This window comes from Echinops telfairi, unplaced genomic scaffold (assembly GCF_000313985.2).
Source record: "Echinops telfairi isolate 266 unplaced genomic scaffold, ASM31398v2 ScPeMD7_25;HRSCAF=90, whole genome shotgun sequence".
Lineage (NCBI taxonomy): Eukaryota > Metazoa > Chordata > Mammalia > Afrosoricida > Tenrecidae > Echinops > Echinops telfairi.
In genome coordinates, this window is record NW_022103922.1 from 33106018 (window position 1) to 33124854 (window position 18837).

Consider the following 18837-nt stretch of genomic DNA (forward strand, 5'->3'; position numbering starts at 1 on the left):
AAAAAAAAAAAAAGATTCTACAATTTGCATCCCAAGTAGCATAGCTTGTCTCATTAAGATCAGCTGAGTTCTGCTGTGGTCATTTTTGGAGAAAGTTTGAACTTTCCACCCTGGTCTGGAACTAAACCTCTATATCCTTCAGATTAAATGGTTGTATGGGAGGGCACGTTTGCTCCGACAGAATGAAACCCTTCTGCCCAGTTACTTGCGGGCTTGCTTTTAAGGAATTTGAAAAGCATCAATAGAGCTGCGAGACTTCTGACGCCTGTGTGTGGGAGCATGTTGTGTGGAGAGGAGGTGACTGTTTTAGTGAAACAAATCCGTGCCACTTAACTAATATATTTGTCATTACAATTATAAAACCTGAGCTTTGAAGAATGGATGGATTTTAGCTAGCTAGAGGAATGTGAGAAGATATTAGTAATATCATCCTGGTATTGAAGTGGGAACCCCAAACCAAAAACAACCCCTATTCACTGCCACCGAGTCAATTCTGACTAATAGCAATCCTATAGGACAGCATTGAACTGCCCTTGGGAGTTTCCAACATTGTAACTTTTTTTAAAACTTTTCTAATTCTTTATTCACTATTAATTTTGTAAAACAATAATGGTGATTGAGGCTATTATCTTGCATACATCTTCATAGCTGTGTATTTTGTTTATGATGCTTTTAACTCTAATGGGAAATACTGACATTTCCCAAAAATGTAAAACAAAGACTCAGAAATATTGTAAGACCTGTCAGCATATTCGTGCAGAAGGTTATTTGTAGCACTAGTTCATACAGAAGAACTTCACAACAGAAACAAGTGTCAGAGAGATGACTTTCTCGGTATGTTTGGATGAACAGGTTGCAGGATATATTGTTCTTCTTGCAAGTTCCAAGCAACTGAAAGAAAGCAAAATGCCTTAAAAAGGCTGCTGGAAAACAATATTAAGACCCAGCAGAAACAAGGTGGGAGCATGTGTGGTGTGATTTGTTTTTTTAAATATTGTAGTTTATTTGGCCTTTTTAAAAAATAGAGTTATTGGCATATAATTCATGTATCATACAATTCAATAGCTCAATCAAATCAAGGAGAGTTGTACAATCAGCTCCGCAATCAATTTTAGAACATTTTCTCTTGTCCTCCTTCCCCCCATGGTTAAATTGCCTGTAAAATTAGTTGAGTAATTAAAATCAGTTCTAGTGTTTCCTCCCCCATCCCGCCTTCATTGTTTCCTCCTGAGATCCCCTCACCCTTCCTATCTCCCACCCCCTACTCCTATACCCCCTAAAAACCCTTGTACCCGTTATTATCTTTATGAATCCAATCCTGTGCTTCACAAACTGGAAAAGTCAATAGAAACAAACAAATGAAAGAAATAAAATGGTAAGGGTAAAATAATAATACTAAGATAAAAATACAAATAATGAGTAAGAAAGAAAAGACCACCATAAATATTTTTAAATTCAGCGAAGACATTTTTGTCACAGATCAAGCAAGAGGTACTTGCACCTAGAACAAATTCAGGTTGGGTCAATAGGGAGGCCAACTGACCAAATATCAAGATTAATCCAGCACAATTAAGATTAGCATGATATCTGTGTGATAGTAAGATGGTTTGAGCCCCTTGCCTGTGGGAAGAGGGGATCTGCCAGTGGCTTCATCTGACTAGATGCTCTGCAGATGGGTTTGGGCTCCACTGTCCTCCATCGGCTTCTACAAATAGTTCATAATCTTAGCGCTGATGCTTTTCCCTCCATCATATCTATCTGACTTTTGTGATTGTCATCTTTGGATCACACAAGCTGGTGTGCTTATTCCATGTGGACTTAGTTGACTCCTTGCTTAAAGACTGCTTGCTTAAATACAAGCCTTTAAGACCCCAGACACCATTCCAACTGATAGCTGGGCACCATCTGCGTTCTTCACCACACTTTGCTGTAGCACTCTTATCCTCAGTGATGATTTCATGAAGGTGAATATCAAGCAGGCCATGTTCTCAGAACTTGCTGATCTTGGATTGGCCTAGGGTTCAGTAGGAGCCCAGACTCCATCTGCTTGTCCATGGGATACGCATGACTCAGGCTTACTTTGGCAGTGGTACTATGGCAAAATCAAAACCCTACAAGACCAATGTCATCAGGAACAGCGACAAACCAAACAGAAAACAGGCAAAGAAACTAAAGGCAGGAAAACAAAACCCCTAAGAAACAAAAAAGAACTTTGCCCGTCATCGCCCTGGGGTGTAAGGCAGTTACACTGAACACATTGTCAATTTCCCCAAAGGCACAGCACTCCTGCACTGTGGGTGTGTGGAGCCTCTGCAAGTACAGTTCCGCCTTGAGCTACACCCCACATCTCTGTTGTGGGTGCGCATTTCTGGGCAGATGGTGTGTTACAGGGCTAGGAAACAAACGAATTAAATTGGAAGTAAAAAAGTAAAGTCAGCCAGACACCTAGATAGGGGACGGGAAGCCACCCAGAAACACAGGAATGCTAGGGTCCAGTTCCTCTGGTGGGAATAAAATTTGTGGTTTTCTTTCTCAAAAGAATATAGGAAAAAATCTAATATACTCTTGAAGCCCCCAGAGAGATCAAGTTGTGTTTCTGACTTACCAGGGCCAAACCTTTTTGAGAGCTGAGATGATTTATCTGGAGGCCGTCAGAGCTGTGCCCTGGCACCGAGGGGGAGGAGAAGGCACCGGTAAGGGGGGGAGGCTATGAAGGCTCTGTCCTTCGGCCACCAGGACTTCCAGTGGTCCCTGAGGACATGGGACCGTGGGCTCCTCTTGGGAGGTGGTCTGCCTTGGGGTGTTCCCGACGCTGGCCTGGCAGGCAGGTCGCAGAATAAGGGGAGAAGGAAAGAGGCTGACACTTGAAGCCCCTCTGACCCTACAGAGGTAGGGGAGACCTTCTGCTAAGTTCTCCGTGGGGTAAATATGGAGAGGGAGGTGTAAACTAACCCTGGAGTGCCAAGAGTCTCAATCCCGCATCTAAATTCCCAGAATTGGCCCCCTCACCTGTGGTATCTGGGCCACGCAAGGGGAGTTCTGGGCAGGGGACTCCATCTCCACGTCATCTTCCCACATCTCCTCCCCAACTCTTTATGGGACAAGAAAGCCTGGTCTTTCTCCCAGGGAGAAGGGAAGGTTGTTAAAATTTTCATGTGATGCCTTATATATTTTGTACCTACTTTTTAAAAATCAAGTATACTCAATGTATATGTAAGATGCTATCTACGTGTATCCAGATATTGCCATTCCTGTCTGCAATTGTGGCAATCCAAATCCCCTGCTCAAATTTATGAAGGAAGATCTGTCAATGTCTATTTGACTCCAAGTCTTTCGTAGGTAATTTAATCTTTCTTGCCTTTTTCATAATCTATTCTTCTTCTTCTTTTTTAACTTTTATTGTAGTTCAGGTGAAAGTTTCCAGAGCAAAGCAGTTCTCCCTGCAATAATGTATACCTGTTTTGCTTCACAACATTAGTTGCCATCCCTTCAACCTAACAGCAGTTTCCTCCCTGGGTTCCCCATATCCATTCATCTGTCTTCCCTTCCCCTTCTTGCTTCTGAGCTTTGTTTTGGGGGGAAATGCTGCCCTTTTGTTCTCCCATGGTTGATTGTTCTGAGGGGTATATTCCTTACAAAGAGCTATTGTTCAATTTATAGGCCAATCTATTGGGGCTGAAAGGTGATCTTGGGGGTAGGTGCATTTCCTGTTTTGAAGGGTATCAAAGGACTATAGTTTGGGGAGTGAATTGGTCTGCCAGTGTATTGGTCTAGTAAATATGGTCTTTTTTTTTTATGATTTCAAATTCTGTTCTGTGGGGAGAGGACAGGTCCCCAACAAATCATCACAGGTCTGGTAGGCACAATTGTACAGCGATCATAAGTAAAGATTATAGTAAGGTCATAGAGAGCATGAGAGGTAGAGGAGAGATTGGAATAATGGAGTCAGACACAATTCATGGTAGCATGCTCACCTCAGCCCCGCTTGCTGGTCCTTGTGGGGGAAGCCTGGCCATGAGAGCTGGAGAGAGCCTCGGGAGCGAGAGCAGGAGAGCCCCCCTTTATTGCTAACCAAGGGTTATATCTCATTAGGGGGACATGGTTACAGGTAACCACACGTCACAGGAGGGGTCAGTACAATAGGCATACACGTTGTAGGAAGGGGATCTGTGATATGCATAAGCGTAACAGGAAGGGGATGAGCTAGGGGTTTGCCCATAGGAATGGGAAGGTCTAGGGGTATACATGTGACAAGATGGGCAGACCCTAGATTCATGGTGGCGGCCTAACCTTGGTCATCCTTGGGCGGGTTTGACCTCTCTAGGGTCTCCTACAAGGAAACAGACAACTACTATCCTTATCAGAAGGGAGTGGGCCCTACTTGTTGTGGGATAAACAATGGTGTCTGCTTGCTCCAGATGGCTACTTCTGATGACCTCCTAGTGTATAGTCATTCGCAAGCAGCTAAGTTTGGCATATATTTGGGGGAGACAACTTGGGAGAAATCCTTCTGTTTCCCACACTGTTCTCCATTTTCTTCCCACTCTGTCCAGGACCCTTCTCATGATTCTGATCAGCCTGATAGGTGGTGGTAACTGGACACTGTCTAGTTCTTCTGGTCACAGACTGATAGTTTATGGTTTGTGGGTCCTTTAGTCCTTTGCACTAATGTTAACTTGAGGTTTTTATTTCCTTTACTCTTCTTTGATCCAGATGGACAAAGATCAATAATTGTATCTTAGAAGGCTATTTGTAAGCTTTCAAGACCCCATTCATTACTCACCATAGCAGGATGTAGAACATTATCTTTATTATTTTAATTATGATTGTATTGGGAGCTCTTCCGGATAACATAACAATCCACAATTCAATCACATCACGCAGTGTTGTACAATTGCTACCACAGTCCGCTTCAAAACATTTTCTTTCTTCTTGAACTTGATATCAGCTCCCCTTTATTCCCTCCCTCCCCCACCCTCCCCACCAGGACCCTTTTTTTCTTTCCCCTATAGTAGTTTAAAGTGGTTTGTTTGTTTTGCCATATCTTACACAATCCAGTATATCCATTCACATACAATTCTGTTGTCTGATCCCATCCAGTGGGGTTATACAGTCATCAATGCTATCTGCTCCCTATTTCCCTCTTTCCCACCCCGCTCTTCCCGCACCCTCAGGGAACCAATACTCCTGTGACTGTTTCTGAAGGGTTATCTATCTAATGATCTTAAATATACAAATGAACATGCAAAATCTCACATGATTAATGAGATAAAACAAATAAAAACCATAATAGTAAGGGGAGGGAAATATTGGAACTAGAGGATAGTTATATGGTTCTTCTGTACTATACTGCCCCCTGGGTTTATCATCCCTTCCGTGTGGCTCTTCTGAGAGGGACTGTCCAGTTATCATACAGGTGGGTTTTGGGCCTCCACTATATTCATGCCCCTTCACGTCGATTTTGTTGCTTGTTTTTGAATTTCTGATACCTCTTCCCATGGACACCTCATAATCACACAGGCTGGTGTGCTTCTTCCACGTGGGCTTTGCTACTTCCCTATACAACATTATCTTAGTGGATGACGTTGCCAATTTACCTAGATGTCCCCTGTGGCTTTGGCCCTACACTTCTAAACTCAGTGACTCAGTACTTCAAGGTGTTTCATTATGTCTAAGAAGTTTTTATAACTTCACCCCTGTATGTTCTACTATATACATGGATATAAAAGAGTAAGTCAAAGAGCACTGACTTACTCAATACGTTTGAGTAAGCTATATGCCAAATCATTTATATAAGTACCTATGTACATACCATGTACTTGCCAACTCCACTTAGAACACCGAACTACAGCTCCCAAAATGACACACAGAGAATTGAATGTTCTCATGGGGCATTATGTTTGATATGGTATTCTGATGAACCATCCTTCTCTGTTCCAGGAGCATTTCTTTTCAAATCACTCTGATAAATATAATATCAAGAAACCCCCCCAGACAAAGGTTGAGATGATGATAAATGTTTGTTTTCAATATTTTCTCTTTGATAAAAAAAAGGTCATTTCTTCACTCCCTCATGACCAACATGTTACTTTTAAAGATTAGAGCTTCTCTTAGATTATAGTTTAACTTCATTCCTCTCATTTTAGAGAGGAACTCTGAGCCCCATTTTGTATTTCAATCTTATCAGCACTTTTATAAATCACCTCTTAGGCAGAGTGTTCCTGGGGAATATTTCCATAGGTGGTTAAACTTATTAATGTTGATTCTTGCTAACTTGATTTCAAGGCTATGAGTGTGTGCATTTGAAATCTGGTTACCCAACTCTATTGATGCCTTCTTTTGATTGCTAAGTGCTTTCTATCAAGTACCACAGTCTCCTGAGATCAACCAGGCATCTGACCACTGAGCGTGCCTCCAAAGAAGGCCATCGGGAGCTACTGAAATTCCAGGGTGTCACAGGCTTCTCTTTAAGACTGAGTCTCTGAGGAGCGGTCTGTTGCCAGGACTGCAATGAACTGACTCAACTACTCTTGCTTTCGATAGCATTTGTCTGGATGGGCTCGACCATTTGGGCCAGCAAAGTGGTTTGGATTTAACGGACTGTAACTGAAATATGTGTGCTGAATATCAGGAGGGTTCTTGGAAATCCTTGAGAAGTGAACTGGGAAAAAGAAGTTTCTAAAAGGATCTGAGGCTTGATAACATTAGAGTGGAGTTCACTTGGTAGGGTAAGAAACAAAGCTAAAACCTAAGATGTCTTAGACCAATGCTGAGAAAGTAAAGTACACCGTTCATTCTTTTTTTTCTTTTCAGAAGAAATAAAAATTGCTTTATGTATAGATGACATAATTCTATACATAGAAAGCCCCAAATTAAATTAAATAACTGCTCAAACTAATTGAAAAATGTCACAGTGTAGCAGGTTTTAGGATCAACAAAAAAATCAGTTGGATTCTTATATATTAAGGATCATGATACCAAAAATAATATCAAAAGAAAAATAAAAATTACAATAACGATACAAAAGATAAAATAGTTAACAATAAATCTTGCTAGGGAAACAAAAGATTTATACAATGAAAATGATAAAATACTCCTTCAAGAGATGGAAAGGAATTTACACAAATGGAACAAATTACCATGTTCCTGGATGGGCAGACTGAATATTGTGGAAATGTCAATATTACCAAAATTGTAAATTCAATGCAATTCCAATCCAGATCTCATCACAACTTTTCAAAGAAATGGAAAAACTGATTACCAACTTTATATGGCAAGGAAACAAAGCTAACATAGATAAAACACTATTTAAAAATAAAAACAAAGTAGGAGCTCTTTCACTCCCTGACCTTAAAACCTATGATAGAGCCACAGTAATCAAAACACCCTGGTACTGGTACAACGATGGAGATGCAGACCAATGGATTAGAGTGGAAAACCCAGAAACACAACCAATTACTTGTAGACAGCTAATTTTTGATAAAGAACAATTTTTGAAAACACATTAAATTGGCAAGAGACAGCTTTTTCAACAAATGGTGCTAGAAAAACTTGATCTTCACCTGCAGAAGAATGAAGCAAGACCCAGACCTCACACACAACAAAACAAACTCAAGATGAATCAGACTTAAATATAAATCATGTAATTATTAAGACCATCAATGAAAAATACAGATGAGCTTAAGGACCCTAATACATAAACACACTACTGAACATATGGAAAAATATTCACATTATAAAAGACAAAATAAAGAACTGGGACCTACTAAAATTAAGATGTTTAAGTGCATAGCTCATTCTACCGGCTGCTGCCCATGTACAGGTAGATGGGTCCGCCAGATGTTAGGACTGAAGCATAGCCCCTGAGGCATAGCACCTAATCCAGTGGCCACACTGAGTCTCACGTGATGGAAGGGGATAATGGGTGAAGGGTACTGTTTAAAGTAATATGCTGTAAGTGCTGGGTCCTTGTTCCTCTCAGCCTTGTGCTCACCAGCTGAGAACTTAGACAGGCCCTCTTGTTGGAACCTGCATGCCTCCAGGGATTATAGCCACCAGAAGAAATTGTTTGAATAAAGGAATTTATAAATCGAACTGTCTGATAATGGAGATGTCTTGAGAGACAATGAGTTCTTCAGAGGTATTTAAGGAAGACTGCCTGTGTTGCTAAACAGGGAATGACTGCTCTGGTTACAAAGATGGTCTTGATATCTCTCAGTGCCTTTCCAACTTGGAAATTTTCCAGTTTCCAAGATCAGAGTGACCCTGAGAAGTCATCCAAGATCCAGGCTGACTCCCAGCTCAGAAATTCCTGGTACAAATGGAAGGTAATTCTTAAAGAAGTGATGATTTTCACTTGGACTTCAATTACTTTAGGCAGGTGCCACATGATCCCTCCGTGGACTCTTTAAACACAGGCAAGCCCTGTGTGGTTCGAGTGAGTCTCTGCTAGCACAGTAAGCCACAGGCGTTTGCTTTCGAAGTCCCCTCAGGACAGGGAGTCTTAACAGTGGGATGGCTTAACCTCCCGCAGCTTGTTGATCTGGTGAATTCGAAATGTTCTACCTTGTGTTGTACAGTAGAGTGGTGGACCAAAGGCCCCAGCAGAGAGGTGACATGTGTGGCCCAGAAGATCCCTCATCACTTAGGATTTTAGACATAGAGCTCCCCATTTTCAACATCTAATGGAATAGGGAAGCTAAGGAGAATGTGCCTTTGAATTGGTGTTAGTTGACTGAGGTACAGATTCCAGCGTTGATGTTAAATATCATCAGATAACGTGATTATATTCTTCATTGCAGTTGTCTACCTGGAGTTGCCAGGAGGAGATATCAGAGAAGAAAAAGGCTCCCCCCCAAAAAAAAAATGCTTTCCCTTGGGAAAATATTCTTAATCAACTTATCTACTGCTTGTCTTCATTCTTCATTCAACTTCATAGTATTTACCAACCCTCTCCTTAGAAGCCAGTCCCTATATAGAAATAAACATGGTTCTGCTTACCAGTCTAATAGATTAGGAAACACACACACACATAAACAGGGTACCAAAAAAACAGATTTTTCCCCCCAAAGCTATGCATTTACATTTTTTCCCCCCACAAAACAACGTTATCACTTTCAAAGTACTCTCCATTACACTTAATACATTTGTCAAATCTGTGATTCCATTCTTGGAAACATTTTTCAAACTCATCGGTTTGGATGGCTGACAGCAGCTCCCTTGTTTTTTGGTTCACCTCTTCTCCATCATCAAATCACTATGCTTTCATGTCCTTCTTCACTCACAGAAAGAGAAAGAAGTCGTACAAAACAAGGCCAGGTGAGTCAGGTGCATGGGGCAGGAGACACATGCTGTTATTTGCCAAAAACTGGCACACTCTGTGTGAGCAGGTGCATTGTCATGGTGGCAAAACCAGTCCCCCATCTACCACAAACCAGCCCTTTTTTGTCACACACTGTTACAAACATGCAGTCTTTTCAGTGTTTTGCTTTAGGGTCTTAATAAATATATTATAAAGATTAGAAATCAGTAACAGGATATTGAATGAAGGAGGAGCATATAAAAGTATGAGCTGATACTGGCAGGATTAGTAAAGAGATAGTAGCTTCCAGAGACTCCCAGTTAAAACATATAGAACTTGGCAGGTGATCCGAGGAGTGCCATTGGTTTCCCAAAGCCTGGAACCAGGTAGAAGTAGGAAGCTGTAGGTCTAGTCATCTAAACGGCATCACAGACTGCAGAAAGACACCCAAGGCAGACAGGAAGCATTAGCCAAAATAAGGCTCCAGGAATGACCAGAATTCCAGTTGAAATGTTTCAGTTCAAGCTAAGCTGATGAAGCACCGGAAGTACTCAGTATTCTACACCAAGAAATTTGGAAGACAGCCACCTGGCGGCTAACTGACTGGAAGAGAACTGTACTTGTACCTGTCCCAAAGGAAAATGACCCCACAGAATGCAGAAATTATCTAACAGTATCAATATCTCATGCAGCTAAAAGTTCAACAGTGATTTGAGCAGTACCTTGACAAGTGGCTGCCAGAAATTCAAGTCAGATTCAGGAGAACATGGAACAGGAGAGATCCCTGCTGACATCAGATAGATCTTAGCTCAAAGCAAGGAATGCCAGAAGAATGTTTACTTGTATTTCATTGATTATGCAGAGGTATTCGACTCTGTGTATCATGAGACGGTGAAAAGTACGTTTTCATAATATGCACGCAGAGAGTGCCACAGAATCAAAAGGATCTGTGGAATGGATCATGAGGCAGTTGTTCGACCAGAACAAGAACAAGGAGACCGTGCCTGGGTTAAAGTCCGGAGAGGTGTGTGTCAGTGTTGTGTCCCCTCACCATACTTATTTTATCTGCATGCTGAGCAAGTAATCTGAGAAGTGGATTCTATGAAGATAAAGCAGCATCTGGATCAGAGGAAGGCTTATTAACCGCCTGCGATGTGCAGATGACACAACCCTTGCTTGCTGAAAGTGAGGAGGACTTGAAGCACTTGCTGATGAGGATGAGGGATTGTGGTCTTCAATATGCAACACAACTCAATGTAAAGAAAATTTAAACTCACAACTGGATGAATACGTCACATCATGATAAATGGAGAAAAGATTGAAGTTGTCAAGGATAGAAGCAGCAGTCAAGAGATCAAATGATGCACTGCATTGAGTGAATCTGCTGCACCGGCTCTCTTTACCGTGCTGAAGTGCAAGGCTGCCATGTTGAGGACTAAGGGGCGCCTGGCCCAAGCCATGGGTATTTTCAGTCACCTCCTCTGTATGTGAAAGGTGAACATTGAATAAGGGAGGCCGACGAAAAATCTACGTGTTTGAGTTATGGTGCTGGCAAAGAATATTGGAAAGAGCGGGAATTGCCAAAAGAACAAACGAATCTGTCTTGGAGGTTCAGTCAGAATATCCCTTAAAAGCAAGGCTGGGGAGGCGTCATCTCACATACTTAGGCCATGTTGTCAGGAGAGACCAGTCCCTGGAGAAGGACAGCATGCTTGCTCAAGTGGAAGGCCAGTGAAAAAGAGGCAGAGCCTCGAGGAGATGGATTCACACAGTGCTGCTCACACAGTGGCTGGAAACGTGGCTCAAATATAACAATTGTGAGGCTGGTCCAGGGCTGGTCAGTGTTTCCTTTTGTTGTGCATAAGGTTGGCATAAGTCTGACCCATTTCAGTGGCACCTAACAACAGCACCCCAGTGTCTTTCTAAATCTGATCTTTTAACATGATAGCATCCGAAAATCACATGCTGCAACCTTATTCGTAATGCATATCACTAAGGATAAAATACACCCCCCAAAAGATGGTTAAAAGTCCCTTTTAGTAATAAGCATACAGAGAGTGCTACAGAATCCAGTGAGTGTGCATTAGGGTCTTAATAAATACATTATCAAGTGGAATCAGTCATTATGCCAGGCCCCTGGCTGGCTGCTAAGTGCCTTATAATCATTACATATTGCAAGCTGTGCTGCTTCTGTGGATTTGGCTGGACTCCTCTCAAAACTGCAGGGATTGGAGAGAATCCAGAATTTCAGGCCACCTACCCTTGGCTCTTCTTGCTCAGCAGCAGTAGGAAGCACAGCATACTGGGGGAGTGCGGGCAATGGGGAAATACGACTGCTAAGGCTGGTTCAGGAGTCTTGAGCTGTAAACAGATACTATGCGACCCTGCTAACTGAAAGGCGGGTGGATCCAGTTTACCTCGTGGTGCCTTGGAAGATAGGCCTCACAGTCTACTTCTGAGAAATCAGCCATTGAAAACCCCGGGGAACACAGTTGTATGCTCACACACACAGGGCCGCCATGAGTCAGAATCAACTCAATGGCAACTGGTACTGGTCACGTTTGTTCTGAAAACACATGCTCTATTGACAGAAGAAATAGACTCTAAGTTGAGGTACAAAACATGTTGCCCATAACCAGAAGTGAATTTTGCTCGGCCTGCATAGGATTTAATTTTTTTAATTGCATAGTTTTATATTAACCAGGCACTCACCAATTTCTTAAAACACCCAGGACATCTGACTGCTGTTAACACCCTGCCTCCTAAAGCTATTTGATGCAACTCTGCCCAGATGACTGAATACCTTCTCTCCACTGTGCGGTCACCTAGGGCACCCTGAAAGCAGAACTGAAAGAATATCGTCATACAGTCAGGTTAATGGTATAATACGATACTTGGTCACGTGACCTCCCTCTTGACCCAACCTGAATTTGCTGTAGGCTCAAATATTCCTCGACTGTTCCACAACAGAATTTCCTTCTCCGCCTTGTAAAATATTGTTGGTGGTGTCTTCTTTCTTACTCTTTATGTTTATATTATTATTTCCTTCTTTCTGTTTCATTTTGGGTTTGTTTTTTTTGTTTTGTTTTGTTTTGTTTTGTTTTTAAACATTTTATTAGGGACTCATACAACTGTTATCCCAATCCATACACACATCAATTGTGTAAAGCGTATTTGTACATCATTTCTCAAAACATTTTCTCTCCATTTAAACCCCCGACATTAGGTCCTCATTTTTCCCCTCCCTCCCCGCTCCCCCCTCCCACATGAGTCCTTGATAGTTTATAAATTGGTATTTTGTCATATCTTGCCCTGTCCAACGTCTCCCTTCATCCACTTTTCGGTTGTCTGTCCCCCAGGGAGGAGGTCACACACAGTTCCATGTAATCGATTCCCTCTTTCCTACCCATTCTCCCTTTACCCTCCCTGTTTTGCCACTCACACCACTGGTCCTATAGGGCTCATCCATCCTGGATTCCCTGTATTATTGTTTCTGCTCGGTTTCCCTATTTCAGAAGCACGGGAGTGGATGCATAGAGACAATAACTGATGCTGTGGTTTCTGGGGAACGGGTAGGGAGGGTGAGGGGAACTGGGGAGCAATCAATGAATGCGGGAGGGGCAGGGAACATTAGAACTGATTGTGATGATGTATATGTAACTCTTTTAAAAAGCGATTTAACTATGGAAGTGTATGATAGGTGAATATTATATCAAGAAAACTACTAAAAAGAAAAGAAACCAAGCTTGATCTATGGTTACTATGGTGAAGGAGACAGAGTTTCTGCTTAGGGACATTGAGTTTATTTTAATGGTAATGGAACAATTTGGAGAAGGATATTACTAATGGTTGTACAATATGAAGAGTATAATCACTTCCACAGAATTATATACGTAGAAGTTGTTGAATTAGAGAATGTTGGGTTGTGTATATTTTTGCCAAATTTTTAAAAAATGACTTGAATAACAATGAGTACAAGGAAAAAGAAAATGTTCTCAAATTAATTGTGGTCGGGGTGGGAAGGGATGAGATAAAATGAGGAGCTGATACCAAGGGCTCAAGTAGAAAGAAAATTTTTTGAGAACGATGATGGCAACAAATGTACAAATGTGTTTGACACAATGGATGTATGTATGGATTATTATAAGAGCTGTATGAGCCCCCAATAAAATGATTTTTTAAAAATAATTGCAGTAAAGATTGTACAACTCTTCTTTTTTATTTTCATAAGTATCATAATTCAAAGGCATTGATGCTCCTCAATTTCCTTGTTTGTTGTCTAGCCTTCCCATGACTTGAATCAGGTACACCTTGTCCTCAATGGGACATCCTTGCCTTTTGACACTCTGTAAGGTCTTCTGGAGCAGATTTGGCCATTGTAACACATCACTTGATATTTTGACTGCTGCTTTCATGGATGTTGAGTATGGATTCAAGGAAAATGAAATTCCTGGCAACTTCAGTCTTTGCTCCATTTAGTGTGGGGGTGCTTATTTGATCCAATTATGAGCATTGCCTTTCTCGGTGTCAGGGTGTAATTCTAATGAAGGCTGTAGTCTTGGATCGTCCTCAGTAAGCGCTTGGGTCCTGCTCACTTTTCAGCAAACAGGCTGTGAGTCACAGGTGGTTTGAGTGCTCCTCCAGTCCTGATGCTAACTTCTTCTTCAGAGAGTTCAGCCTCTTAGATTATTTGCTTAGCATATACATTGAATAAATATGGTGAAAGAATATAACCTTAAAACACTCTTTGGCTGATTTTAAACCATGCAGCATCTTCTTCTCAGAGTGCCAGAGTATTAGAACAAAGTGTTCTTGTGTTGAGGGAGTACTTGAGGCCCAGTGTTCATCTGCTACCTTAATTCTAAACCTATAAATACATGTACATAGATCTATTTCTCCATTGTCACATATAAATATATTTCCATATGTACATGCCTGTACTTAGATCTCTACAAATGCCCTTTGCCTCCTAGTTCTTTCCTCTATTTCCTTTTACTTTCCTCTTGTTCCACTATCATGTTCAGCCTTTCTTTGGATTTCAGGAATTCCTCTCGGTACATTGCCCTTGATCAAGCCCTGCCAGACCTCCAATACTCTCCTCGCCATTGATTTTTGGTCACTTGTTGTTTCCTTGTCCCTGGGTTTGTTAACACCACTTCCTGCTCCCGCCTCCCCCTGTCCCAGGTCCCCCCGGAACTGTCACCCTGTTGTCCTCTCTTCCGGCTTTTTTTATCCCGCCTATCCCTTCCAGATAGACATGCAGCGACAACAATATGCACAAACACAAGACCAAGCACAATAAAACAACAATAGAAAATAAAACAATAGCTACAACAACAACAAAAAGGCAACGACAAAAAGAAAGAAAGAAAGAAAGAAAAGCCTATAAATCGTTCAAGGTCTATTTGTTGTCCTTTACAAGTGTTTTCCAGTTGAGTCTGATGGGGTGCCATGCTCTGGCCCCACAGTCTATTTTTGGTATTCCCTGGGGACTTCATTGCTCTGCTCCCCTTACTGCTTTGTTGCACGCCCCCAGTGTCTCACCTTGGTGTGGTGGGCTCAGGACGGGCACAATTCCCGCTGTGTGTCTCCAGTGTTGTCCCCTGGTGCTATGGGTCAGTGAGGAACATTGTGTCTCATGGTGGGGCCATCGTGTCTCTGTGCATTGGTTGCTCTGAGCAGAAATACTGTCCTCAGGGCTTGGTGGGCTAGAATGTGCTTTACTCTTTTTTACTCCCCCTCGTTTGCTCCTGTGTGCTCTGATCAGATACGTCCCACTCCTTGAGCTGTAGCTTCTGTGCTCTCCTCTAAAAGAATTCTTGGGGGGAGGGGGGAGAAATATTTTAAATCACATATCTAATAAGGGTTTAATATCCCAGATACAGAAAGAACTCTTACAACTCAACAACCAAATGGCAAAAACCCAATTTAAAAATAGGCAGAGGACTTGGATAAACATTTTGCTAAGGAGGTATACAAATGGTTAATAAACACATGAAAAGATGCAGATGTTCAAGATTATTAGGGAAATGCAAATCAAAGTCACAATGAGATAGCACTTCACATACACTAGGATGGCTAACTCTAGGGAAAATGTGGAAAATAACAAGTGTTCACGAGAATGTGAAGAAATTGGAACCTCCATGCATCCTGGAGGAAATGTAAAATGTTACAGCCATTATGGAAAATTGCAGGGCAATTCCACATGAAATTAAACGTAGGATTGACATTTGACCCAGCAACTCCGCTCCTAGTACAGAGCTCAAAGACTTCAGCAGGAACTCAAACATATGTGTATGCAAATGTTCATTACAGCCCTATTCATACACAAATGTTCATTGCAGCCCTGTTCATAATAATCAAAAGGTTGAAATAGCCCAAGTGCCCATCAACTGATGAGCGCATAAAAAGTGGTGTGTGTGTGTGTGTATAACGAAATATTATTCATCCATAAAGAAAAATGAAGTTCTTCTATCTACTTAACATTGATGAGCCTTGAGAACATTATGCTAAGTAAAATAAATTGGAAACAAAGGACATGTGATTACACGCTTATGAGATATATTAAAAAAAAAACCAAACTCACTGCCATTGAGTCAATGCTGACTCACAGTGGGTTTTCCAGATGGTAACCATTTCCAGGAGTAGAAATCTCAGTCTTTTTCCCTCGGAGCTGAAGATGGTTTCCAACTGCTGATCCTGTGTGGATTATAGCCACGAGACCACCAGGGCTCCTTTCTGAACTATATAGAACAGGCATATACATCGAGACAGAAAGTAGACTTGAACTTGCAGTTGCCAGGGCTGAGAGAGGGGAGGATGGAGTGGGTACTGTTTCTGTTTGGAGGGGTAAGAACTTTTAGAAATAGTGGTGAGGGTGAATATAATTAATGTCACTGCACTGTAAACTTAAATATGATTTAGATCATACATCTTAATACATAGTTTACTATAATAAGAAATCGTAGCTTTTTAAGTTGTCTTTTCCACTAGACATAAAATATTTAGAGTTTTACTAGATAGTAATCTGAAGTTAACCTCTACCTTTATAAACCAAACCAAAACCAACTCATTGCTATCAAGTCAGTTCTGACTCATAGTGACCCTGTAGGACAGGTACCACTGCCCCGGTGGCTTTCCGAGACTGGTAACTCTTTACAGGAGTAGAAAGCTTCCTATTTCTCCTGATGAATGACTGGTGGTTTTGAACTGCTGACCTTGTGGTTAGCAGGCCAACATATAACCACTATGCTCAAACAAAACCCTCTGAGAAAGATTCCAACTCATAGCAACCCTATATAGGGTTTCAAAGACAGTAACTCTTTATGGGAGCAGAGCGCCTCACCTTTCTCCTCCAGAGTAGCTGGTGGGTTTGAACTGCTGACCTTGAGATTAACAACCCAACACCAGTCCTGCATGATTACAAGGCTCCTTATAAAATAATTCAGTCAATGTAAAATTAATCAAGAATTTAAGCCCACCATTTCCTTGAAAGATAACTGTGTTTCTAAGTTTCAGATAATTTTATTTCTTCTTTTTTTTTTTCTTTTTCGAGAGCGAGGCAGTGAGAGAGAGCGAGGGTGTGAGAGTGAGGGAGTAAGACAGTGAGTAAGTCAGGCAGTGAGAGAGTGAGTCACTGAGTGAGTGAGGCAGTGAGTGAGAGTGAGTGAGTGAGTGAGAGTGAGAGAGTAAGGCAGTGAGTGAGTGAGGCAGTGAGTGAGCAAGGGAGTGAGGGAGAGAGAGCGAGGGAGGCAGTGAGTGAGTGAGGCAGTGAGACAGTGAGACAGTGAGTGAGTGAGTGAGTGAGAGAGTGAGTCACTGAGTGAGGCAGTGAGACAGTGAGGCAGTGAGAGAGTGAAAGAGCGAGGCAGTGAGAGAGAGTGAGGGAGTGAGAGAGTGAGGTAGTGAGAGAGCGAGACAGTGTGTTTCAGATAATTTTTCTGACAGATTCTAGAAATCAGTTTTGACTTGGTTGCCATACAGTGGAATATATCTCTCAAGTTTTGAAAATATAACATTATGATAATGATATATGAAATGAATTCTAAAATGTAACATATTAATTTTAGGAGTAAATTATTTGGGATTTGAGGTATTACGCTCCCTCAAAATTTCTTAAGCACATACTTGAATGAAACAAGATTGACCTAAGAAATTCTCATTCTGCATCATTTCATCTCCTTTACAGAAATCCCCGGGAATTACAGTTGGTACTCCCTGCAATGCCGGTATTCAAAGGTCAAAATGAAGGCAAAAAACGTGAAGGTAGGTAAACTCAGTAACAGACAGCTACGTCTGTTTGTCCCAATTATTGCTTTGGAAATGGGTGTTGGATACATGGACTGGCCAACCTGTTAATCAAACTACCAGCTGACCAAACAACAGACCAGGAAGGGAAAAACAATTTGCAGAAGGAAATGCATTCTGCTCTTAAGTACAAGCACCACTGTCTTGTCATCTGAGAATTCTAATTTGAGTTGTTCCGGGTTCTCCTCGTTTTTCCTTTTCCAACCTTTGGGAGGCTCACCAAGACTGAAGGCGTGTATTCCTCCCTCTCTTCCCAGCCTTCTCACCGGCCTCCAGCTGCAAAGAGGTGGTCAGTGTGAAAAGGCGGAGCTAAAGAAGAGCACGGTTTTGTTCAAAGCCTTTCTGTGGGCAGGGCACTTGGACCTGGCAGCAGTGCTGGAGGCTTTGCGTCGTGTCCACGCTTTCCTCTGGCGAATCAGAGTGCAGATGGGAGCGGAGGTCATCCCATCCATGTCATCTTTCAAAATGGAACCCCCTGATACGGTATATTGAAAGCTAGAGCCAGAATATGGCACTGCATTTAACCTTCATTTGGAGAGAGAGGGGAAATACAGAGAATGGCATTAGTTCACTAACTGAAGGCGCTGCCTTGCACCTTCCTCATTTCCCTTTCACTCTAGCAAGAAGCTTCTGCTTGAAGGGGTTCAACTCTAGTTCTGTGGTTTGAAAACTCCAGCTCCTTGACAAATGCCTGAAGACTCCCCACTTTACCAGCAAGCCTCCTGTCTGTAGCACTCTGCTTTTTAGCTCCATGGCCCAGAAACCCACCACTCTTGGTTCTGCTACCTATACTACCACTACTTCTTGCCATTTTGCACTGTCTCTGGTATCCTAACAAATAGGCTCCACTCCTGGTTCATCTTTCTGGATGGTAATGCAATTCCCTTTCACCTGTGGGATGGATTGTTTTAAAGCCTAGTGGGACGTTAAAACTGACCCATGCCCACATTAGCATCCCATAAACCGTTGCATTGTGCTGCATTGGGTAAATCTGCTTGCACAAGACCCCTTTAGAGTAATGAAATGCAGGGAGGATGAAGGTATGCCTGACTCAAGTCATGGTGTTTTCAGTTGCCTCATTTGCATGGGAAAGTTAGACGTGAATAAGGCAGACTAAAGAAGAAACAGTGTGCTTGGGTTGTAAGTGTGGAACTGGCAGAGACCGCTCAAAGGACCAGCAGATCTGTCTTGGACTCAGTACAGCCAGAGAGTTCCAGAGAGGCAAGGCT

At 42.0% G+C, this 18837-nt stretch overlaps 1 protein-coding gene across 1 annotated transcript in view; it reads left to right on the forward strand.

Annotated features, from left to right (window-relative positions):
• LOC101646724 (phospholipid-transporting ATPase FetA-like) overlaps positions 1–18837 on the forward strand; it is a 79725-nt gene that overhangs the window by 1389 nt on the left and 59499 nt on the right. The window contains exon 2 of the mRNA XM_045289265.1: positions 17490–17566. Within this exon, the coding sequence (XP_045145200.1) occupies positions 17524–17566 (43 nt within the window). The 5' untranslated portion in view covers positions 17490–17523. The remainder of the gene's footprint in view (positions 1–17489; positions 17567–18837) is intronic.